At 36.4% G+C, this 25,880-nt stretch overlaps 1 protein-coding gene across 13 annotated transcripts in view; it reads left to right on the top strand.

The window, feature by feature from the left end:
* FRY (FRY microtubule binding protein) overlaps window positions 1-25,880 on the top strand; it is a 244,342-nt gene that overhangs the window by 205,607 nt on the left and 12,855 nt on the right. For all 13 annotated transcript variants that reach the window (XM_090133321.1, XM_090133320.1, XM_090133318.1 and 10 more), the window contains 12 exons: window positions 2,154-2,294; window positions 3,032-3,211; window positions 4,233-4,394; window positions 5,151-5,225; window positions 6,258-6,428; window positions 11,367-11,567; window positions 12,091-12,249; window positions 15,396-15,559; window positions 16,680-16,869; window positions 22,991-23,140; window positions 24,539-24,637; window positions 25,275-25,358. In XM_090133321.1, coding sequence (XP_089989447.1) covers window positions 2,154-2,294; window positions 3,032-3,211; window positions 4,233-4,394; window positions 5,151-5,225; window positions 6,258-6,428; window positions 11,367-11,567; window positions 12,091-12,249; window positions 15,396-15,559; window positions 16,680-16,869; window positions 22,991-23,140; window positions 24,539-24,637; window positions 25,275-25,358 — 1,776 coding nt within the window. The remainder of the gene's footprint in view (window positions 1-2,153; window positions 2,295-3,031; window positions 3,212-4,232; window positions 4,395-5,150; window positions 5,226-6,257; window positions 6,429-11,366; window positions 11,568-12,090; window positions 12,250-15,395; window positions 15,560-16,679; window positions 16,870-22,990; window positions 23,141-24,538; window positions 24,638-25,274; window positions 25,359-25,880) is intronic.

Here is a 25,880-nt window from a genome sequence, read left to right as displayed (position 1 = left end):
CAGTCATTCAACCAGCAGCAGGCAGCTCTGGCAGCCCTTGGAGGAGAAGGCTTTGCTTTCCACCAACTTTCTAGTTAATTGCTAGATTGCTGCTTCAGGAAACTGAGCTAACAGAGTGTGCTACCCTAGACCCAGAAAAACCCTACCATACCCTAGAGAGGAATCTACAAGTTTTCAAAACAGTTCATAGGAACCAGAGTCAAAGACTGAGAATAGTTAGATTTCATTTTGCAAATGCAGTGGAACCACCTTGTCCTGGAATTCACTGATCTGAATGATGTGTTATCTAAACTCCCACCTTGCTGCTGGTTTTGTTACTCATCATAGCCAAAGAATTCTTACTATTTTAAATGAGTTTTAAAGTTGTTATTCCTTACCACACTTCAGTTCTCATGAGAAATTCATGATGCATTCAAATACACTTGAACCATCAAAAACCACATGCAATAATTATATCAAATGAAAACTGACATAGTCCAAAAATGTTTATAAAGTTTAGGGAGAAAGATCTTTTTAAGCCAAATGATTCTGTTGACAACAAACTTATACAAAACTGAATGGAAATTGGAAGCTTTCCTAGAACAGTTTTCTAGCCAGTTACAGAGGAGAAAATCTCACTATTACCCAAGAATTCATTTTCCTTTTAAAAAGGTGATTATCTGATGTAAAAACCTGTGCTTGAAAACACAAAATTCCTTCCTCTCATCCAGATTGTTTCTTACCATCCTTTATTTCATGCTTAAATGATGTACCAAGTGATGTGCTGGATAATATGAAAAAGTGTACAAGGACAGAATCGAGATCCTAATGGAACACACGAAAAAGCCTATAACCCTGTTTTGAAAAATTGCTAAGCACATTTATCTCTCAGTAAATGTATTGATGGACTGTAGCTGCTTACCTTGTAGAAACTTTAATTTCAAAAACTTCCTGCCATCCTTTTGTAGAGGAATGGATAAAGCATGGTGAGTTCTATCTATTGTGCTGGAGTAGACTTTGCGTACTTTGTTTTATGAATCACTGCTTACTGCTCCTTTTTACTGATAAAAGAAATCAGTAGATACTTAATGGGATTACATAGTCTGCTTTACCTGAGCAGTTCATTTCTGCTGGCATGAAACATTATCATTCAATAGAAAGCCTTTCAGGTCATTCAGGGCAGTGAGTGCATCTAGTAAATTACTAGTGTCCTCCTGAGTAACTTTTGGCATTCTTGTCTTTTGGAAGACTAATGACATGAGACACTGTGAAGTCTTTTAAAAGTAATTTTCTAGATTTTCTAATCAGTGCTAGAAGAATATTTTGTTGGCCTGAATGTAAAGATAGTTTCTAATCTTGAAGCTCCTGGTAAATTTTAGCGCTAACATTTAACTGCTTCTGAAATCTGTGGGGAGGGACAGTAGCTGTCAGCAATGAAAGAATGTGCTATCTTCCAGGAAATGTTCAGCTCTTTCACCCACATGCAAACATAACATGTCTGTCTGTATTATCCTGAATCAGTCATGTATATGTTTGAGCACAGTTCTGTTTCCAAGTTTCATTGTGGTATTCCGGTACATACAGTCAGGTGTTCCAAGATTCCAGGATCTAGATCAAGCCCCTCTTTGTATTAGTGTGTACATAAGGAGACCCCAGGGAATCCATCTCCTCCTGAGCAGAAACTGTTTCCTTGGCAGTTACAGCTAGTGAGCAGTGGCAATGAAGTATATTTGGATAAATACATATCGGTGTCTGAATAGTAGTAGTTTTGTTTCTTTAGCATGTTGTTGGTTTTTTTCTCCTTGACTTTCAGCAAAGGCAGAAATATAAAGGTACTCCCCTGTTTTTATTGGATGTACTTCCCTATTAATGTGTAAATATTACTTGCCAGTTTACTCAACTGTAGAATCTGTTTTCTGGATAAGTTAGGGCAAGCGTATGTAGAATATATGTTTCATTATCAAAACAGGCTGGCATTTGGCTCTCAGCTTAAAGCTCTATTTTATTTCACACTTTTATCATCATCACTTGTAAAATGTTTGTGAAATGCTATTGCAAAATGAGTGGGTGAAGAGAGATTAACAACAAAAGTGGTATTCATGAAACTAGTAACTTTTCCCTTAGGGGAGAAGGACTCAAAATTTATCTATAATCATTTTAATTTTTTTTAACAGCTGCTAGAAAAGGGTCTTCCCAGCATGCAGCAGTCCCTCTTGCAGATGATCTACAGTCTTCTCAGCTATATGGACCTGTCAGCTATTCCTGTCAAACAGTTCAACATGGAAGTGCTAAAAACTATTGAAAAATATGTACAGGTAAATATCTCCTTTCTATTAAAATATGAACTTTACAGTGTTTAGTACATTGATTTTCTTTGTATGATTTTAAGACTACATTAGCTGGGAGTACTGAGACCATCCACTGTGATAACTAATTAATAAACATCCTTACGCTTAATAGGCTGTGTATCCCCAGATAAGATGCCCAGCTGTGTGTTCTTTGTGTGGGAATGGTTAAACTGCAGCTATATTGCTTTGGGAAGCAGCTTGGTACCAGGCAGATCCTGACTGACCACTCTTTTTAATAATTAATGTGAGGGAAATGTGGCATAAGCACTTCCTTTTAGAAACTTCTGCACCTAACTCTTGGTGAGTGGAAAGCACCCATTTCTACTAGGAGATCACAGCTATAAAGTGCCTGTTTTGAATCAGTTTTTCTGTTAAACAGAATCTGCAGTGGCACCTATATTTATTCCTAGTGATCAAAGCATGCAGGTTAGAAGTTTAAATCCTTTGTCTGCCAAATGGCCTTTCTTTCAGGTCTCCCACTTTGCAGGATAGTTCCCTGACAGTGGTATCTTAGGCAAGGGGCTTAATTTCTGCTTTTAAACTGTTCTGTAAATATATATTTAGTCACTGGTCTAAGACAGAGAAAAAACAGTATTATTCCAAGTCCACATTCTTATTATGTGTCAAAAATATGATCGTAAATTGTAAATAGTTATGAAAATATGTGGATCTTTCATTTGCTGATTAAATATATCTATTTCTAGAGCATTCACTGGAGAGAAGCTTTGAATATCCTGAAGCTGGTAGTTTCTCGTTCTGCCAGTTTAGTTCTACCATCATATCAACACAATGATCTTTCAAAAATGGAAATACATCGAGTGTGGAACAGTGCTTCCAAGGAGCTGCCAGGAAAGACGTTAGAGTTTCATTTTGATATTTCAGAGGTACTTCTTGTAATTCTGCTGCTTAACACCTTGGTGAATCCTGTCATTCAGTAGTTCCTTAAACAAGTTGTAGCTCTTTAAGAAAATGGAAAAGTTGTGAAATAAAGGAAATTAGCAATAAGACTAGAGAGAATGGCCTTAAGTTGTGCCAAGGGAAATTCAGGTTTGGTGTTAGGAAAAACTCCTCCAAAAATGCTCAGATTTTGGAAGGGGCTGCCCAGGAAGGTGGTGGAGTCACCATCCACGGAGGTGTTCAAGAAACATTTAGATGTTGTACTGAGGGACACAGTTTAGGGGAAATATTGGTGGTAGTTGGGTTGTTGGACAGGATGATCTTGGAGGTCTTTTCCAACCTGGGTGATTCTATAATAGAAGAGATAATTTGAACTCTTTTACAGGAGTGGTTATCCTGAAGATCCTGTATACCTTTCAATTTTGTAGAATTGAATGGTCTTACGGACTTTAATGGGCAAATCATTCAAGTTATAGTTATGTATCTGCATGATTGCTTGCACCATTATAGATTTCTTTGTGTAGGTAATAGTGAGAATATTGCTATAAAGGGGTTCTTTTTTTTTTCATGTAGGAACATGAAATTTCTAGTAAATGCTGAGCTTTCTGTCATGAATCCAAGAAAGAATTTCATTGTGCATTAAAATGGGGCCAGACTGCTCAGTAATCTTAATCTGGATTTGAAATAAATTTAATAAACTTCCTGGTTTTATTGTTGAAATTGCGGGTTTTTGGGTTACTTCTTTTGTTATAAAATGTTTTGACAGTTGCTTTGAATGTTAGCTATTCTTGAATTCAAGCACAAGCTACTAGGGATGGCAACAGCTACTGAGAGTTCACAATGAAAAGTAATACACATACCAAGTGACATGAAATTTGCTACACTCCTTCTTTCACCCATGCTTGTGAGTTCAGAGCAACCTTTTCCTGCATCTGAAGTGATAGGCCCCATTTTAAGTTCCTCCTGGAGCACTGCATTGTATTAGTGAATATTTACTCTCTGTTTAAGACTCCAATTATTGGGAGACGGTATGATGAGCTGCAGAGTTCTTCTGGACGAGATGGTAAACCCAGGGCAATGGCTGTCACCCGAAGCACTTCTTCAACCTCATCAGGATCTAACTCCAATGTCCTTGTTCCCGTGAGCTGGAAGAGACCACAGTATTCTCAGGTAAACTCCTTTAAAATAGCCCACTATTCCTTAATAGTTGCATTTGGAGCAATTGAATAAACACAAATTGGATTCCAGGCTGGCTATGTGTGCTAAGTATCTCTCTTGGATTCAGAAATGAGCTGAGTTATGTTTTGTTTCTATACAGCATTCTTTTAACCTGTAGACCTCAATGTCAGATGACTCAACTGATGGGTGAGTTCAGGTGTTAGCGAGGAGAGCAGATAGACAGCAAGTGCTGTTTTCTAAATGTTGTTTTCTTGGGAAATATATAAAAAGAATTCCTTGGAACAACATTCCTGAAAGTGATGTTTGATTATGTTACTGGTTTTGTCTAGCTGCAAATTAAAACTACGCATAATAAATGTATTTAATGGATTGGGGTTTTTTGTGGTTTTTGTTTTTAACATAGCAGATTATATAGGAATGACTCAGCCCTTAATTTTGCAGAACATAATTATATATGTGCTTAATTGCAAACTTCTAAACCGTCCTTTCTGAAGTTATCCACAGGATCTAATGTTTTGCTATTAGGCTTACTAGGCTAATTTAAAAATAATAAGCACTAAAATAAGTAAGAGCTATTTTTATTTTTCCTTGTATGTACAGTTGCTCTGAGAGCAACCCTGAGAGCACTGAATGACTGGACTGTTGGTTGGTTTCTTTAATTAAATTTTTTTTAATGTTTATTATTTCTAGCACCAGAAGGATGAGTGGCTTAAAAAATGCTAACTTGAGAAATGTCTTGTCTTCCAGAAAAGGACAAAGGAAAAGCTGGTACATGTCCTTTCTCTGTGCGGTCAGGAGGTTGGACTGAGTAAAAACCCTTCAGTAAGTAGCCTTCTGTTGACCATTTCTGTATATCTTCATACCCAAAAATTTAAACATGAAGAACTATATTTCCCAGTGCTGTTGATCTGATTTTTATAATTTAATGTCATATTGCAATCAGTCTGGTTTACACTGGCTCATGCTGCATTTCTCAGCACACTGGCCATTGGGTGAATGGCTTTCTTACTTAAGGATGATTTACTTCCAGAGCTACATGCCTTTTTGTTGAGAGAGATGTGTTGCTAGAAGTTTGATGTATGACCACTAAGTGTGTAGAGTAATGACCTCTGGTATTACCAGTCTAGAGCCTTTGTAAACTACATAATCAAATGACAGAATTAAAGCTAAGATGGAGTCTGATTTTTCTGTTAGATAGTACCTATAGCTTTACTTTTTAAAAATTAATATTGTCTTGTGCTAAGAAGTAGGCAATAGATCATCTAAGGTAGGACATTCTTGAAATAATTATTAAATATTTCCTACAGAAAAAAGAAAATTTCGAAACCCTCTTTTGAATATAGTTTATATATCAGTTGTATTCTGATGAACAGATCTTTCGTTTCTACAAGACAGGGGCATTTTCACAACTAAATTGCATGTGTAATTATTTTTAGTAGGAAAGGAAAAAATATTGCTTGTTGTATTTCTAATCTTGACAGATTTTGAACATCATTCTTAACTAATTTTTTTATTATTATTATTATCTCATCCCCTTGACAGTATTTGTGTTGCAGAGTTCTCTGAATATTGTTCCTGTAAATGTATACAAACATTTCAGGCAACATCAATCTGCAGCCATTAGAAGGTAGCTGTAATATTCTTGGACGTGTTCCTGCAGTACGGAGTTATTTCTTTGTACAAGTTTAATCTGAAGGCACCTGTCCAACATAAATAATAAAGAGTGTTCTAAAAATACTCAGTGAAGGAATTAGGTGTGTACTGGAAATACAGCCTTCTGAATAACCAATTACAGCTTTTAGGAAGAAACAACCAGAGGGAACAGTTTGTAACGAGAAATCCTTTGAATTGTAGGTGATTTTTTCTTCCTGTGGTGATCTGGATTTGATTGAGCACCAGACAAGCTTGGTGTCCTCAGAAGACGGAGCAAGGGAGCAGGAGAACATGGATGATTCAAACAGTGAACAACAATTCAGAGTCTTTAGGGACTTTGATTTCCTAGATGTTGAGCTGGAAGATGGGGAGGTACGGTATATTTTATCTGAAACATCTTTTTTATTAAAATACTTCCATATTATTTGTACTAAAAACTGTAGTCCTCTTGTAATATAAAGCTTCAGCTGTATAACTATAAACTTCATTTTGTGTTGACATTATTTATAATGTTCACTTAGTGTTTACTTCAGTAGCATAACAGTAACAGGCTACCACACCCTTCCTTTTGAATCGACTTTAGGAAACACTGCAGAACTGTTACTAGAAGATAAAGCCTCTGTTCTAATACCTTTTAAGTGAGCTCACTTTTAAGTCAGTTTATTTTAAATACAATTTTAAAGGTCTAAATTGTTAACGAATTATATTTTCAGATTTTAAAAAAGCATAAAATTGTTCCAAATCTGTTGAATAACCTTCCAAAATATGAATTCAGGCCTTCAGGCTGTTGGTGCTCCTACAACTGCTGATGAAATTGCTAATACTTTGAGAGATGTACCTTTCATTCTGCTGACACTGTCAGTGATTTCATCATTTCATACAGAAGCAAAACAGAACCCTGGGGGCCCAGATCAAGTCTTCACAGGTCAGATTGTCTGTAGCTAAACTGCTGAAGGGAAGAACTTGAAGAAGTGCCGAAATTTGGGGTGCAACACCCTTTATCTTTGTTTATATAAAATTTGAAGTGTATCTTTGTATTTGGATGCCAAACAACATACAACAACATACAATAATTGTTTGTCCAATGGGTGATACGTAGGAACTTCTTCATTCTCTTCAGTTAAAAGTATATATAGCTTATCTATAATTACACAGAATAATTCCTGTCCAACAGTGCACCTTCATGGACTGTGATCCTGCAGAGATTTATTCTCTGTATGTGGCTGACTTCAAGTCTGAAGCCTAAATCTATTAATTGTCTTAAGTTGGTTGTGAAAAAGATGCTAAACTGTTCTAATTTTATGTGAAATAGAACTAAAAATGTGGTTCTTTACATAAGGCAATTTGGAAATTGCCATGGTTTGTATTCTGAGGTCTAGATTCCAACCTGATTTACCAGTGTTTTACTGAAATTGGTACTTCAGCCAAATTCAGACCTGGTAGAATCTGTATCTCTAATGACTCAAGGGAAATCAGGTCTGAATTTAATACATTAATAAACATTAATAAAAAAGTGTTGGAAAAACTTAAACTAGCAAGAGCAAAAAAAAAAAAAAAGGTTACGATTTAAACAAGTCAGTGATGCTTTTATCACCCCCTGATCACAAAATGAACTTTTTTGAAACTTAATAAAAATATGAAAACAGTTAATGAATATTTTCAAACTTAAAAGATAGGGCTGAAGAGTTAAAATTTTTTTTTTTTAATTGCAGTAGTTAAAACTGTAGGCAAATGTTTGTCTATGATGTCTTTAAAACAGTAATTTTACATAGATTCTTTCTATTTGTTTTTCTATCTGTTATATCTGCTACCCAGGAACTTCAGGTAAGAATGCTACTTGAACTCAGATGTGCTAGTATATGTTTATGCCTTCTTGCAAATTTGTATTATAAAATAATCTCGTAGTTTTGTTGTTGCTCTCCCCCTCTTGTGTGTATGGGTGGGTGGGCAGATGTGTGCCTGCCTTTCTGACAGGTGCTTCATTTTTGTCTTGTGTTAGAATTATTTTTTATTTTCTTTCACAAAGTTAGTTTTAAATTACATTCTGCTTCATTTTAACTTTGTTTTTAACATTTTCAATGCTCTTGACAAATTTTAAGCTTTCTGAATTCTAGTATAAAGCATTTTTACTGATAAGTATTACGTGCAAACAAAAGAATTCCCAGCCTTTCAATTGTAGTGTGTTGGCTCTTGTTAGCGTCTCATGAAAGCTGATACTTGAGACCATTTCAGAAAGTAGATTATTGTCAGTGAGAATAAATCAGTTAGTTCATACAACTTAACTGAATTCAGCTGCATACTCCTGCCACCTTTTCTGGAATCTGTGAAGAAAACTGAAAAGGTGCATCAGTGTTTGTTTGTGAACTGCAGTGCAGTTTCATATATAGAGGGGGCTGCAATGACACAGAATTTGAATGAATTATTGAAGGGATTTGACAAAAAATTAACAATGGTATTTTGCATATATGTTTCTTATATCTTGTATATCAGTTACGATATTCAAAAACAACCCCCAGAAATATCTTTGTCTCAAAATACCTGTGCCTTAGAAGATACAGTGATATGGAAGTGCTGCCATACTTTTCCACACAGTACTTTTGCCTACATCCTTCAGTTTTTGTGTCAGTCCATTAACTCTGCGTACAGTGCCAATACATACAGTAAAAACTTAGGAAATAAGTTTTCTATGGTTCTCACTGGCTTTATGAAGGAGATAACACAACTCTCCTCTACCTGGGCTATGTCCCCTTTCAGTGTCCTTTCTGTGCCTCCCCTTCCCCTGGGTTGTGGTAACGCTTAAAGTGGCTGCCATGGCCAGTCTGCTCCTGTACTCGAGGGCAGTGATTGCAGAACATCCTATTGTAATAGCTGCTCACTGCCAGTGAAACATATCTGTAAGGGACTCTTTTCCTGGTGGCTTTGTCAGATAGGAGATGTCTCCACTCAAGCTTCGCTCTAGTAGATTAAAGTGAGCATCCTCTCAAATACATCTTCCCTCCTGCTTGTTTGCTGTGAAATAAGCACTGCTTCAGACCACAAAACCTAGTCCATCTCAGTACACATGCTGACCTCTTGTATAAATTCAGTATGATTCTAGGTATCCCTGTAGCAAGGTTATGCTAACCCAAAAACTATGGGTTATTTCATCTCTTACCCTTATCTCTTCCTTTTAATTCACTCCCCACTTCTAATAGCATGCCCTCCTTTTCTCTTTTTTGTGTTGGCTTCCTTTTTAAAGACATTGCAGAAGAAAAACAGAACGGGAAGTAGGCCCAGAGATGTAGGCTGAAAAGTTCATTGATAGCTGTCCTCAACATTAAGGATCCAGTTGTAATAATGGTCATCTTTGCTTGCTCATAGATTTTGCCTTGTTACTTCTTAGTTCATTAACTAGAGTTTCTCTGCAGAATGTCCCATTGCTGCATGTGTCCTCCAGCCTTTATGGAGGAGGATGAGTTGCCAAAGAATTTGGGAACTGCACAGCAATTTCTATGAGCTAGAGATCTAATTTTTACGTCTTGGTTTTTGTGCCATTCCTGCATAAAATTGCTGTGTCTCAGGAATGAAAACACAAGGTTCTTCTAATAAATGTGTCAGGCTTCATAGCAAATTATTTATCATTTGCTCTTCAATGTAGTGCATTCTTTAGCAATACATGCTCTTGTAGATTGCAGTTTTTGCATTTTTGGATTCTTTTTTTTCCCAAAAATGAATTTCTATTTTTTCCTAATACTTGTTCATGAAAAGCAAGCAGAGTGTCATATAACTGAGCTTTTCCTATTTCCAGTCATTTTCCAAAGCTCCTTGCATTGAAGGGCAGTGATGCAAAGTAAGATCTATTTGTGCACTCTGTCAGTTGATTGTTAAGGAAGTGAGGTCACTGTAGAATTAACTGCACATTGCGCAGTTCGGGGCACCCATGTCAGGAAATGTCTGAGCCCTAAATATGGATTACTCAAGTGTTTAAAATCAGATATGTGCTGAAGTACCTCACTGAACTCAGACCATTCTTCTTCTCTGATTGTACATAGTTTCAATTTTCATGAGCAAGGATATAGTCCTTCTATAATCAGTGCTTTGCTCATGCTTATGATTTTTAGGCAGAACTATATTGTTTTAAAAAATTCAGCAGGTTCATATTAAAAAATCACTGCCAACTTGAATTTTCAGCAGTTGGTACATTCACTTAAGAGTGTTGGTACTTAAAAAATCCTGTTTTAAGAAGTCAGCCTTCAACTTTAATAAATGTCTCCTTTCTTTGTAAATTCCCTTCCTGTGTTACGTGATGCTGAGGGTTTACACCAGGAGAAACCCAAACCTGTTGCTGGATACTTGTTGTGTAAACCTTTTATTGTCTGCAAAGCTCACGTGGTCCATGGTAGCAGCAGCTGCAGATGCTCCCACATTGCTGGACAGGAACATGGCCAGACTTGGTCTGGTTTCTGTGAAATACATGAAGTAAACAGAAAAATGGTAGCAAACTATTTGTCATTTTTATACATATAAGAAATTAAGTGATCTTTGTACCAGTTGCCCATCCTAATAAATGGTTATGCAATTTGATTAATGCACTCAGTTTATATAAATGTATGGGGAATTGAAATTAAAAGTTTATACAAAATGTTTGGTCCATTTGACTGTATCCTTTTTCAAAAAACTGACATGATCAAGAAATGTTAGTTAATGCTATACTTTTGAAGTGTAGTTTCAAGTAGTTCAAATAAGTTCAAGTGAAATAAGCCATATGAGCCTAGAATCATAAAGAAGTTCAAAATGTTTGCTGCTTTAGCTGTTCCATTGTGCGTGCTGTAGGAGGAGTACATTCAAATCTACCTTAGCTTATCACTGTGGTTATGTACAGAAGGATGAAAAATCTTTAACATATGTTTCACAATTGAAACATTGCTATGACCTGTGCTCCTAATACTTTTAAACATCATTGGAAAAAACCCTTAAAATTGCTTCAGAACTTTTCTTTTGCCTGTCGTTGCTCTGTGGTATCGAGCTGTGTGTGTATGTGGACTTACAAATCAAATTCTTAATTCGGCAAATGCATGAAAAATATCTAATGCTGAAAAGAATGACTCTTCATTTAACTTCCATTTCCATGCTTCTGCTCTTACCTGCAGGTGAAGCACTGGAAAATTTTAAATGCTCCTGTTACATTACGGCTTAACAAAATAATGTTTATATCAAATATGTATTATATTTTTACATAAAAACATTTATCGACCTAACTTTGAGCTAATTATTAATTTTTTTATACAATGAGTTTCAAATGAAGGAAGCTGACCCTGTGTCCAATTTCAGGGAGAGAGCATGGACAACTTCAACTGGGGAGTACGGAGACGGTCTCTGGACAGCCTGGACAAGTGTGACATGCAGCTGCTGGAGGAGAGCCAGCTCTCTGGGAGCACACCCAGCCTGAACAAAATGAACCATGAGGACTCCGAGGAGTCATCAGAGGAGGAGGATCTGACCACCAGCCAGATCTTGGAGAACTCAGACCTAGTAAGTTGCTAACTTGAAATTTAACAGTAGGTAGGATTGTATTTGTAAATAAGCTTGGCTTTTAGTTTCCTCTCATTCAGGTGCAGTCTTAGTCATCTGACACTGGGGGATGACACTCATTGCTCGCTTCTTTTTTTGCATATGTATGCAAGACTTAATGTAAAGTTCAAAACATAGGAAGCCTCAGATCTGATTAGATACCCTTTTTTCCACAAACTAATATATGTCAATTTTTCATTAATGGCCAGTAGTAAATCTTTCTGATGTATTTAATACTTACAGAAATAGGAGAAGACTCCAGTTTTGTAAATTGTGTCCAGTTTTCATTGTTCACTTCTAGGATGATTGCATACACTTTTTCCAATATATATATGGAAAAGTTCATAATATGTCTGCATGTACAAGCTGAAAGAGCCTCCATCACTGCCGTTTAGTATAATATCTACTTTGCATGTTCATAAAAGCTAAGTGATAGGGTATCTGTGTACTCAATTCTTTTCTCCTTTTGTTGTTTTTCAAACAGATTATAAATCTTTCCCCATCAGAGGATACAAACCACATTGACTCACTTTCTACGTCATGTGACACCTCAGCAGACCCTCATCATTTTAATATAGGAACATCTAGCTTTGACGTGTCTTTGCCTGATGTGAATAATCTCCAAGTGTCTGAAGGATCCAAGGTTGATAAATTTTTACTTTCTTTTCCAACTACAGTGGATTTCATGTATCGTTTTTTTCAAGTTTATTTTGCATATTATTTCATGAAGAGTTTGATCTGTGAAAGCAAGTACATTCTGACTTTCTGTATATAATGGCATCATATAGTACATATATATAGGTGGGCACATTCGAACCTTTATGTTTTGTTTACAGTTTCTTTATTAAATAGGTTTCTTTATTAAAAGATTATACTTACTATTTCTTGAGGATTTTGCACTATATATACATCAAGATGCTACTAACTCATTAGAAGATGAATTCATGAAGTGTTTACAAGTCACAGCTCTAAGGGAATGCTCTTTTGTTCTTCGTGCCGATTTAAAAGCCAGCTCATGGAGTGGGTGTATGCTTGTATTCACTGGGATTTTTTGGTACGTGGGAACCCATTGTACAGTTGTGTGCACTGGATTCAGTTCTTGCCTTTTGGTAGACACTCAGAAATTTTAAATTCATGACCACAGTATTAAGCCATCTTGGAGGGAGGGAGGCAGCAGGATTTGCAAGGATAAAAGAGCCATGTTCAGCACAGTTTATTTCAGACACTTGAATCAGAAGACAAACGTAATGTAAGGTTGGTAAATGATAATGAGTGTGGGTGCAGTTTCTTTCATTGTCTATTTGATAATACTTCTGTTTATGGGAGCTCAGGTGAACACTGTCTTTACAGAAATGTAATCTGGAGGGGTTCTATTGTGGCTTTATAACACTTCCACCTTACCACTAAAGCTTTCTCTTCGGTGTTTGAGTTGGAATGTCTTTTGCAGGAAAGCAATGTAAGCAAATGTGGCAGAGGAGGATAGTTGACTTGTGTAATCATCAGCTTTCATTCCTGTTCTTCCCTTTGATCTCTTTTACATGCAGCCACACAAATAACTGATGTAGTACTGCTGATGCTGCATATAAGAGAAGTTATGGAAACTGGAATTCTAGACAGTAAGAAGTAGGTTGGAGTTGTGCTGAGTATAGAACAAATTCTTTGTGCTAGAAACTTCCCTAGGCGGAAGAAAGGACTGGAGGAGGAAAATGCAGTTAAGAATCAGGGAGGAGAGGAACTTCTTAAGATAATGGTTGTGGAACAGATAAACTGATTATCATTTGTCAAATGCTGGTATACAGGTTACCATGTAACAACTATGAGCAGCAGAAGTTGGCAGAATTTCAGTTCAGGAAGCTGCAGTCATAACGGATATGTTTGCAGGTGGTGACCGTGACTAATCATGTGCATCCTGACGTTGTAGTTATTGACTTAATGCCCTAATAGGGGCAGCCAGCGTTCAGCAAAAAGTGAAAAGCTTTGGAGAAGGTAGATAAGTAAAAGATGAAAAGTTGCAGCAGAGTTTCTTGCAAGGTTGACAAGCAGATTCAGCTTGTCCTGAGACAGGTTGGGGGTGGTGAAGTGTACATAACCCAAGGTAATAAGGATTAATCAATGTTATAAGGATGTATGAATTGATAAACTTTACACGATGCACCTTCTCAATGATACCTCAAATATAGTTCTGTAATTTTACTCAGAAAAACCAGCTTGGTGTTTATTTTAAGGAAGAAGTGATCCAATTTTTAGTTAGAAAATTAAAATTGCACCTAAGTAATTTTTGCTTAATTTGATAACATAAAAACTGAACCCCTTCGTGCTTTTTTTTTTTTTTGTCTGAGTTTTTATTTTCAGAATGCTGATGGTATGTCAGCAGAGCAGAGGAAAATGCTTGTTACTTCTTTAGAGCTATACACAAAGGTTTCCTTGTTTCATCATAATCAAATACAAAAATATTGCTTCTGCTTTTAAATACATGCAGTGAATGAGAGTGACAGACAGAATAAGCAAGCATTCTGAAATGGTTATTTCCAAATTCCAGGAATTATCATTAATGAGAAGAAATTAATTAAGCTCATTTTCTACTAAAGATAGTGACTACAATAATTTAAGATATTATTTGTAAGAGGTCAAAAGTCAGTGATAAATAATGCTATGAGCATACACAGATTCCGATTACACATATTTTTCAAGTTATTGAAACACATCTACTTCTAGAAGTGTATTCCAATCCTACGTGTGAATTCCATTCCTACGTGAATCTTTGGAGTCCACTTTTTTTCTTTTTCTTTTTGAAAAATGAATTGGTCTCCAGTGGGTGTGAAACGCTTGCTTCCTCTTTCTGCCTCCCTTATTCTATCCCATGAAAACATGTTTGAAAGTTGTTAATGCTAATTCCTTCTTGATAAAGCATAAAGAGTTTGTGCTGCAGTTCATTTTATCTGTCTTGGACTCAGGAATATTACTATCTTTTTTGCTCCCAACACACATGTACACGCATATGTGCATCTATGCAGGAGAACGTGCCTTTATGAGACATCTCAAACAGAAAAGATAAAGAGTTTATGACCTCCTTGCTGGAGTCATCTCAATCATTGCTTTGCAGAGATGTTGTGGATGATGCAGACAAAAGGCAAAAGGTTGAAACTCAAACAAAATTTCTTCAGACGAAAAATGTAAGAGAAATTGAAAAGCTTGCAAAAGGAAATCAAGAGAGGTGATTAGATGACCATTAGCTTTAGGTACTAACAAACAGGAAAAAAAAGAAGTGATAAAAGCATAATCCTTTTATTGGCTTGTAAATGCTTTGGCTTCCTCTTCTATGGCAGTTACTGAGTAAACATGACACGCTAAGAATAATTCTAAATTCTAAACATTCATGCAGTGTTCCAGACAGTGATTGTTTTAAGTCTATCTTGAGAGTCTTTAGTACTCTCTCAGACATCATAAAGTAAGAATTAACAAGGACAGCCTGACAGTAACAGGAACCCTATTGTTTTTCCTGAAAAAAATGCATCCCTGCTACATTGCCAAATGTATTGAAATCTGAAATTCCTTGCAATTTAGTTGGAAAAATACCTTTAAAAATAAAATTATTCCAAGACAGCAAGTTAAGCAGATACAGTCTTACTACAGAAGTGTAACTCAATTCGCGTATTTTATTTTCTAGAGCTTTACATCTGTGCAATTTAACATGCTATTGCTTTATTTTTCATTAAGTACTTTCTAGGTTTTAGTGGTATTAACTTCTTAATTTGCTGTTTTCTAAGACATCATCATTCACTTCCCTAGGTTGAAGCCATACATGCAGAGCAAGACACAGCAGTCCATGAGGATGAGCTTTCAGCATCTACAAATGAACTCCCAGGAGCATTTGAATGCAGTGATAGCCTCAGTCTGGATATGACAGAGACTGAAGAGAAAGTTGACAGGCTGGAACAATTTGCTCTTGCCAGGTACTTGTAAATGCTGCTATTCTAAGAGGATTTTCTAAAAATCCTCTTATGCTGTACAACAAAATGGTATCAAGATGTTAATTAACTTAATCATTTGGGTACTGGAAAGGTAAGCATAGAATTATCAATATAATTATTACACGACTACAGAAAGAACAAGATTTTCCTTGTAGGAGAAACAAGATATAAATTGTGCATACATCTATGCAGTTAGTCATTTTATACATGGTGTATTTCATTGAAAGAGAAAAATACTTTTTAAAGTTTTGCAGTAACAGAAATACTGCTTAGTTAAGTGTTCAACAGATCATCCATGCATTCATCCTTTTGATTGCTTATGGATCATAAGGAATTCACGATACTGTCAAAAATCCTCCAGATGATGTTGGATGGACCTTAGCAAATGCTGCATGAAGGCATCAGGATTTTTCCATGCTGTGTGCAGCTTCTTCAGACTTGAATGCTGAGCTAGACGGCCGTCGGTATCTATTTATGAAGAGTAGGAAGGCATAAAGAGGCCTTCTGTCTCTGTACCAGTGTTTCAGAATCAGCTCCTGTTCTTGGGAGCTGCAGGAGTGTTTCTCCACCACAAAGGCTAATACACAGGAGCAAATAGCTTAGTATCCTTTTAAAATAAGAGTCAACCTGTTTAATTCACCACGAAGTACAAGAATGATGTTCCATACTAAGAATGCGTTATGTTTGTGGGGGAGTTAAGCCAAACATGTCAGAATGTGTACTGTTTGTACACACAAAGATATTTTTTTCCAAGCTTTTGCTGTACACTAACGTAAGCACGTTTTCCCAGAATAAGTGTTTTCCTCCTAAGTTCTATCCTCCTGTGAAATTTCAGCCTTCCTTTTCCAAACCATTCTATGATAAAACAATGTAGGTACCTCAAGGTAAGGTAATATAGATTTGAATGGCCTGAAGATAGGGAATCCAATTTGGAGATTTTACCTCATTGTGACTGAAGTCTTGCCAATCTTCAAAAGTAATTTGGAAGATCATGAAGCTGCAATTGCTCATGGGATTTAACTTCTCTCTCTTACAGCGTATGTAATCTGCCACCTCCTTGCACTTCTGCTTTCATCATGGTTTATTTTCTTTTCTTTTTTAGTTTTGGAGATGTTGATCGAAATGCCTCCCCTCCTCCCTCCCCATTTTTTTCTGCCATCCTTGCTGCATTTCAGCCAGCAGCATGTGATGATGCAGAAGAAGCCTGGCGTAGTCACATCAACCAGCTCATGTGCGATTCTGATGGTTCCTGTGCAGTTTATACATTTCATGTGTTCTCTTCCCTGTTTAAGGTGAGAAAATAAAGAACAAATTAAAAATGTGTAGATTGTGCATGGCTACTGGACAGCTTTTGACAGTAGTAGTAATGAACTAACAGGGATAGTTTTTCAGGTTTTTCAAGTGCAATTATTATACCAGATTTTCACGTAGAACTGTCTTCTATTGTCATAAGAATAATACAGAAATAAAAATCTCATACTTGAAGGCTTGAAAATAACACTAAAAAAAATGTGGATCTACTCTAAAGGGTATTTTCTTCCATGCTTTACAAATTGCTAGAAATAGCCTTTTCACCTCAAAGGACTGTTAATCTTCCATCTTAAACTGTTGAAATTTGACAGCGCCCATTGTAAATGTAAACAATATTAAGTATTCTGTAGCTAATCATTTGCAGAGAAATATCTAGCTGCCATCGTGTAACATGAACTCCAGAAAATGAGTCTAAAAACTATAAATAGATGTCCATTCTAAAACGGTGTATGTACAAAGACAAGCATCATGCAAACAGATGAGAAACAAGGGGTAAAATATATGATCTGTTCTAAGGAACCACTATCTGGTTTGCATGTAGTTAGTTCTTAAGCTTTTTTTTATGGTTTCTCCTGCTTTATATGAGGCAGCAGTGTACACAACAGCCAGGTAATTTCATGCAGAATTAAATTACATGTGGTCTCAGAGTATGCTATTGTTTTTAGCAATTGTTTTAGTAATGGGTACTCTGCTAATAAATATACCATATTGAGATCTTTTAATGTATTGAAAGTGTTCTTACAAAAAAGAAGAAACAAAATTTAGGACTCTCTTCTCCACCCTATTTCCTCTGGAGTTAATTTTATGCCTTTTAGCTGTGCACTGTGCTCTCCCTTAAAGATTACACCACTGTAAATAGAGGTACCTAAAAAGATAAGCATTCATTTAAGCACTAATAAATGACTATTTGAAAAAAATCTCAGTGCTGACTTAAGTGCATGACGGATCAACTTTGAAAATTAGAACAGTGGTTCTTCATGATGTCTATTTCAGCTTTTTCCTTTACGTCAGTCTTAGAGGTTGGTAACCCTGTTCAAGTGTTTTGAGAGCTGCCCTTTTTCTCCTCCTTGAAGGGGTGAAAAGGAACTGTTGTTTTGCACTGCTGAAAATTAAAACAGTATATAATACCGTGTAATGCAGAACCTGAACATTACTTTTGAAGTGCCTGTTTAACTCCAAAATCTGGCACACAGTGCATTACTTGTTCTGCTTCTCCTATTTTCAAAAGATAACCTACCAATTTTCTTCAGTTGATACTGGATAAGAAAGATTTAATACTGCTCTTAAAAGATTTTTCAGTAACAGCAGAACATGGACAATAGTAAATAAAAAACCTTAAAGTGTTGAGAGTATCAAGATACCAGGATTTTCTAAATGGAGTATATACAGGTATATTTTTACTTTACAAAAATAGCTGTTATTTTCCCAGATTTTTTTTCATAAGATCCCAATTTTTCTGGAATTGCATTGTGTTGGCGCCATTAAACTTTGCTACTCATCCATGATCTTAAAAGATTTTTGACCTTCACCAACAGGAAGTTTCGGAAATAGGCCCAGTATATGCAAGGCTTGCAATGCAGAGTACTGCCAAAATACTTAACCGTGAAACAAAATCCTTGTTTGGAGTGTTTTGTGAACTAAACACTTGGTGAAGCAAAGGAAATGTGTTTTCCATGGTACCTACATTTTGGTCTTCATCAAGTCGATGGTAACTTGGATGTTTGCCCACAATACACTAAACTTGTTTAAAATTCCTGAAATTACTGAAGTACTTTTTCTGTAAACTGATCATATCTCAGAGATCTCTGGATAATCCTTTCAGGTCTCTGCTCTAAGCTGCCTCTTTGATTTCTGTCAAATCCAATGTCTTTCAGAAAACCATGCAGTTCCAAGACAAGCAGATTTGTAGCCAGCAAGTAGTTTGCCCAGTTGAGTCTTTTTGTTAATAAAAATCCTCTTCCCAGAAGAAAAAATATCAGATTAAGAGGAAAAATTTCTGAGGATATTTTCTTATTACTCACATCCACATGAAACACAGCGACAAAATGCAAGCATATACCTATGATGACAATATGATGTTGTCATTATTACTCCTGATAGTCGTATTTATTAAAATGTATGTATTTCATTCAGGCCCTACTCAAAAGATTTCAGTCACTGTAATCTGTACCCAAAGGGACATAGATGAGATAACTTGTTATAGAACTGATAGTCCATTTAATTGCAAAATAAATATAATTATTTACAGTAGTATATATATGTATGTATGTATATGTAGTTTCTAAATGCTTTCGTTAGCAGTTTTAATGCTTCACAACTTTACTGTTTAAGTCTGTTGCATTCTTAGCTGTAGATTGAGTGTTGCTTTCAAGATTATATGAAAGCGAATGCAGTAAAGGAATATGTTGTCTGGCTACTTAACACTATCAGCTGTTAATGAAGCCATGGCTGAAATGTTTTGAGGAAATTATGTTTGTGAAATAAAGTAAGGTTGTTTAAAGTCATTCATAGAATGCTGGAAGAAAACTGAGGTGTTTGTGGTCTTTATCTTGCTAGGGGCTAAACTTTCACCTTGGTCAAATGTTTTTTTAAGCTTCTTTGTATAAACTGTTCTTAACTTGTATGCTAAGATGAAGCGTCACAACATCTTTAGGCAGTATTGTTCATTATTCTTCCTATTCCTTGAAAACTCCTCTTCCTCTGTTTTATGTCTGTGATTTCTTGCTCTCCCCACTGTGATACATTATTTTCTTTGTAGTTCCTGCTTATAGTTGAAGACCACTGTCATGACTTCACCTATCCCAATCTTGTCTTATTTGACTTCAGTTCTTAACTTCAACCATCACCATAAGTCATATTTTCTAAACTTGTAGATGTTGCAATGGGCTTTCTTCAGTAAGTCTGTGTATTCCTTGAAAAGCAAGAGCAGGTTCTTTACTTTGGCCTAAGTTCTTACCAGCAATAACTAGAATTGGATTAGATGTTCTGTAGAAGCTATTCCTGTGTAAAATCTTGTATCTCTCTGATAATTGCTTTACTGTAGGATACAGTTAATTCATTTTTTGCTTGTAAGCCAATCTAATAGGCAGATCTTTTTCTACAGAGCTTTGCCCTCCTGCCTACTCTTCATTGTGAATGTGCACTGTGATTGTTTCTGTGTATAACCTTGTCCTTTGTTTCCCTGCACTATTTTGCCAGTCTGCCAAGATCTATGTGAATTATAATCCTAGCTCCCAGATTGCTTGCAGACCCCACAGTTCGACCAGCTCTGCATTTAATAAGCATGTTGCATGTTCCATTATTCAGTCTTTCATTAATCATTTGGGTAGTGCCTGAGACAGATCCCAGTGGAATCCTACTCAATTTATCTTTTGAATTGCACAGTGAACTGTATATAATTAACTTCTGAGTATGGTTTTACATAACTGGTTACATATAGACCCATTTTTGCTACCTAAGACAGTAAATACATTAATATAGAACATATCAATTGTTTCTCCTAATAGAATGTTTAATTCGTTTGTGGAAGCTAACTTGTTTGATATGATTTGTTCTGAACAAATTTGTACAGCCTGTTATTCATCTCTTATATGTTCCTACATTTCCCTGAACTTAGTGATTAATTCCTTTGCTCTTGTTTTTTTGAGATAAACACTTCCCTCATGTTTTTTTATAACATCCCATATTCTGTGAGTTCTGAAAGACAAATATGGCTTCTGGATTCCCTTCCCCAGTATTATTATTATCATAGCATGAATTTCCTTAATCATCAATGATATAAAAATATCTGTTCTTATATTAATATTTTTTCTGATGTATCACTGATGCTCTGTCCTATCTATATGCAGAAGTTCTTTCTGGTAGTAGTAAGGCAAAAAAGGGCATTAAACTCATCAGTCTTTTCAGTAACATCTGTTAGCAGACTCCTGACTCCCAGACTCCTTGGTCTTTTTCTTTATTATCTGTAAAAGTCTTTCTTGACATTCTTTCTCTTGCCAGTTTATTTGGCATCTCCCTCTCTGATTATGACAATGTCATGCAATTTTTGGTGCCTGAGTTAGTAATTGGTCATAGTTTTGCATTATGTTCCTCTTAGCATGAATATTTTTGAGTGTTTGAGTGAAGTATTTGCGAGTTAGCCAAATGTATTTCTCAAATTATTTTCTATCGTTCAGTGCTATAGAATGAATTTCTGGCCTCTTTTTATGAGTAAAGGAATGGGCAACTCTTTATTATGTTCTGTTCCCCATGCAGTTCTTTCCCATGGGCTCCTTCTGGCAAATTGTGAAAGCACATAAGTCATTTGCATTATTTCTATGATCTGTGTCCTTCACTGTCACAGAATCATAAGGACAGTTACTCCTCCCAGGAAGGGGCTGTGGCACTTAAGCAGGTTACCCAAAGGAGTGGTGGAAGCTCTTACATTGGAGCTTTCATATCTCACCTAGACAAAAGCATGGCTGACTAGATCTAGTTGTGTTGGCAACAGTCCCACTAGATGTTTTCCAGAGGTCCTTTCCAATCAGTAGCTCCAGGACTCTGGGCCATGATGCTACTTATTAAATTTCCTTCTAATTCCATTTTCTCAGCTAGCTCTTTTCTGTTGGTTAGGATCAAATCTAAATCTCTTTCCTTTGGAGGTGTCAGGAGGTTTTAATAACAGTGGGACTTAATCTTTCTTTTCAGAAAATACCTAAGTAGTAAACACACAGCTGTCACCAAACACTGTGATTGAGATGATCTGATAGTTGCTCATAAAAATTAATTATTTACCTGTTTTTGTGGTAATTAATAAATGCCCCTCGTGTCAACCACAGGCTCAAGTGCAGCAGAGAATCTGAACTCTGTGCTAAGTGACGTGTAGAGCTTTGTTGATGTGTTGAAGATGGTAGAAAAATACAGTAAGACAAACAACAGATCTTCAGTGTGAACAGGACTGGTTCAGATGCTTTAGAGAGAAGTTCTTAAGTTGCACTCTAGAGAAAGTTTTTCTTTAACTATTTTATAAATAATGTATGGTGCATACCCTACCTGTAATGTGATGGTTATTATATACTTTTGTAAAGAGTCACCCAATCCAGTAGTGCCTGTTAGCCGTAAATTCTGAACTGAGCTCACTTGATTGTAGGTAGCTCACTTTTGGACCCCAGAATAGGAGGACTAAAGGCCATTTGTATGTCTGTCACACAAACAGGTGTTTGGGAAGTGCTTTTCTCCAGTGAGGAATGCTTACAGTAATGCAGCTCCTAACTTACATTCCTCAGAGAAGTACCTACAGTTATATGGGGTAAAATATAAAAATGTTGTGTATTTTTATTTTTAAAAACATTTTCACCTTATTCTCACCAGCAGAGCAGTTGGCCTTAGTGAAATATACATTAGCAATGAAACCTGTTCTGTATTTATCAGTACAATTATTTCATGTCCTGTGAGACTAAGTATTTTTGTTACTCAATATATTAACTGCTGAAAAGGAAGTGTCAGCATTAGAATGGTTCTGATGGTTCTGGAGGACTGAGCTGTTTAAGGACTCAAAATGACAAAAAACGAAAAGAAATCTTTTGAGAAGAATAATTCCCGGATGCAATGCAGTATTTTTGGAGTCCTTCCAAACAACAGCAAACTTTTAGTAAGAAACCTTTTCCTCCAGGGGAAAGCAAAAGTTCTTTTCTGCTTTTCCATGCTGTTGTTTGGCATTAGGATGTCCATTATATTTTCTGATTAACCACTTGACATGGAATACTAACAAAACAATGCCCGGAATGGACAGAAAAAGTAATGTGCTGATCAACTCAGTTAACCCTGTACTGACAAGAAAACAGACTACATGTAGGTAAAAGACTTTATGTAGTTTGAATCATGTTTACAAGAAAATATTTCAGTGGTAGATGATTACTGAGCTAGTTGCACAGCTGCACAGCTGTACGCTCTCTCCAGCATAATAATTATTGTTTTGTATCCGTGAGCAAACAATGAGTTCTGAGCAGGAAGATGACCTCTGTTAGATATTATTGTGTGACACACACACTTCTAAAAAAAGCATGCAATTTTGTTTATAAAAGAACTTGAGTAAAGAATATGATAAGGTCTTTTGCTTTACAGAATATTCAGAAAAGATTCTGCTTCCTAACCTGCGATGCAGCTAGCTACCTGGGAGACAACCTGCGAGGAATAGGCTCCAAGTTTGTGAGGTCTTCTCAGATGTTAACATCGTGCTCAGAATGTCCTACCCTTTTTGTAGATGCAGAAACGGTGAGTATATTCTTTTCAAATATCATATGCTGCATGGCAGTGTTATTTCCCTGTCTCCTTCATTTAAAGGCAATTTCTGTACGGATACGTCAAGAGAGTACCCATCTCTCATCTGTAATTTTTCTTTTTTCTCTTGTTCTTAAGCAAATTTCCTTTAACTTCTCATACTCTTTTACTAGGTAAGTACTGGCAGATGGGCGATACAACATGTTGAGCCTGTGTGCCAGAAAGCAGTGTAAAAGAGGTGTCTGCTGGGTTTATTTGGCCACACAAATGGCAAAGAAAGAGCTGTTTTTTACAGAGTTCATCATGGCTTCATATGAGACATTAAAAAAATCATAAGAAATATACATAGGTCACTCCAAAAGTTATTTCCCCTGTTCATTTCCATGGAAACAACAATAGATAGAAAGAGTACAGTAATGCTATTTGATAGAGCAAATTCTCAGCTTCAAAATACTATTTTACAACATAGTTACCACCATTAGCTATGCATTTTCACCAGTGATGAACAAGAGTCTGCATGCCACGCTCGTAAAAATCTGCACCAGTGGAGGTGACCACTGTTCTACACTTGTGTGACAGCACTATTGCTAGGAAAATGTTACCCACACAATCCAACTTTATCCATGCTAACAACCATGGTTTGGTCTCCATAAACATTATGAAGTGTCAGTAAATGTCAGTGGGAGCCATTTTCTCCTCATGGAGGAATTCAGCCTTTGCTTCAGATACACTTCCATGTCAGATGCCATTCTGTCAGATGTCCCTCTGCTGCCACCTGTCGCATGGTATCAAAATATGATGGAATATTGGTGAGAAGGTTCAGCTGCAACTGCCATATCACCAACATCCGCTTCTGATGTCATGGGCCAACATCATAAAATAGGAGGCATTACATTCAGAGCAGCCCTCCTATATTAGTATTTGAGGTGATCCTTATTGTTTTCGTTCTGGTCTGTGTTTGTCCAAAAGCTTCAGGAATGTGACCTCACAGGGGAGCATTACTTCTGAAATGTAATCTTAGGCCTGCTTTGGCTGGTTTCTGTGACCACAAAGCACTGAGCTTTACATCATTAGAGAGCTGTGGAGATTAACCAGCTGAGCTTTGTGCAGTGATTTTGGTCTAGGGAAAAAGTCCTTTGTGAAGCTGTTAAACACAAAGCACAACTTCAAGTCCAAATTATCATAGGTGCACCTGTTGCCAGTTGGCTCTCAATATACTATTCTATTTATCTATTTTTTTCATAAACATAAAATCAAGTAATTTTCGTTATTGGTATATATAAACCTAGGTATTATTTTGCAAGATATTTTCTCTGCTGTATTTCCTATTCTGATAGTATTTTTATGCTTTTATAGTGACGTTTGCTAGCCTTTTTCATTTCATTTCTCCAGCTTCTTTCTTGTGGCCTTCTTGAAAAACTGAAGTTCAGTGTCCTAGAACTGCAGGAATACCTGGATACATACAACAACAGAAAAGAAGCAACTCTCTCGGTATGGTGGATTGTGCTTTGTGCTATTGTTCTTGTTTTTCTATGTGTATATTGACACTATGTCAGGAGACTGCAGGTAGTGTCTAATTGTTGTGGATGCCCCGTCCCTGGAGGTGTTCAAGGCCAGATTGGATGGGGCCCTGGGCAGCCTGGTCTAGCATTAAATGGGGAGGTTGGTGGCCCTGCATGTGGCAGAGGAGTTGGAGATTCATGATCCTTGAGGTCCTTTCCAACCCTGGCCATTCTATGATTCTGTATTTAACATTCAATAAAAAAGTGTATCTCAGATACTGGATTCATTTCATGTTTCTTTCTGAACGTATGAACTAGAACTTAAAATTTATTAAGTCCTTTAATTTTAGAAACATCAGCATGTTTAATACTCCTAATCTTTCCTTTCTCCCAGATAGTAAATAATTCTTTCTTTTTCTTGTTTTATGCAATTCAAATATTAATACTACTAATAGAATGTAAAATTGCAGTTGTTTAAATTGTACTCAAAGCAAATAGTCTGTGTGAATAAAAATCAAAACTGCAAAATTTTGTTTATGTGCTATGTAACTAAAATACTGTTACCTTTATGCAAATCAAGCAAAGGGCTTTATTCATATCTTCTTTTAATTTCTTTATGAAAACAGTGGCTTGCAAACTGCAAAGCAACGTTTGCTGGGGGCTCACGAGATGGAGTTATTACCTGCCAACCGGGGGACTCAGAAGAGAAGGTAATGAGTGAGAAGGATTATTTCACTCCTCTAAAGTGACATGTGATATATCTTCTTCTTGGATCCACAAGGTCATGGTGTACTTCCCCCTTCTCTCACTGATGGGGTTTGGCATAATCCAGTTTTCACACTCAAGACTCAGAGGAATTGTTGTTGCCTGGGCCAAAGGAAATGACAAGTTTTCAGAGGCAATACTTATGCCTTCCTATTCTGGAGAAGGAAGCAGAGTTAACCCTGCCTGGGTTGTGTGTGCAATCCATTTCAGAGAAGTCATTTTTCCACAGCACACTGTCTCTGAAAATCAGTCCTGATGTACTGTGCTTCCACATTACTCCCATTTTGTCTACGGCTGTTACAGACTCAGCCTGCAAAACAGAAAGACTTATCTGGTTGAAATCCACTTACATTAGCAGTTATGAAATAATGACAATAAAATGAACAGTTAAATTATTTATCTTTTAGGAAAGTATTTATAGCAAAGGCAAAATAGCTCTTCTATCACTTCTAGACACAGATTTTAAA

Source organism: Phasianus colchicus, chromosome 1 (assembly GCF_987193195.1).
Source record: "Phasianus colchicus chromosome 1, bPhaCol1.hap1.1, whole genome shotgun sequence".
In the NCBI taxonomy this organism is placed as follows: domain Eukaryota; kingdom Metazoa; phylum Chordata; class Aves; order Galliformes; family Phasianidae; genus Phasianus; species Phasianus colchicus.
This window is presented reverse-complemented; position numbering and strand designations above follow the sequence as displayed.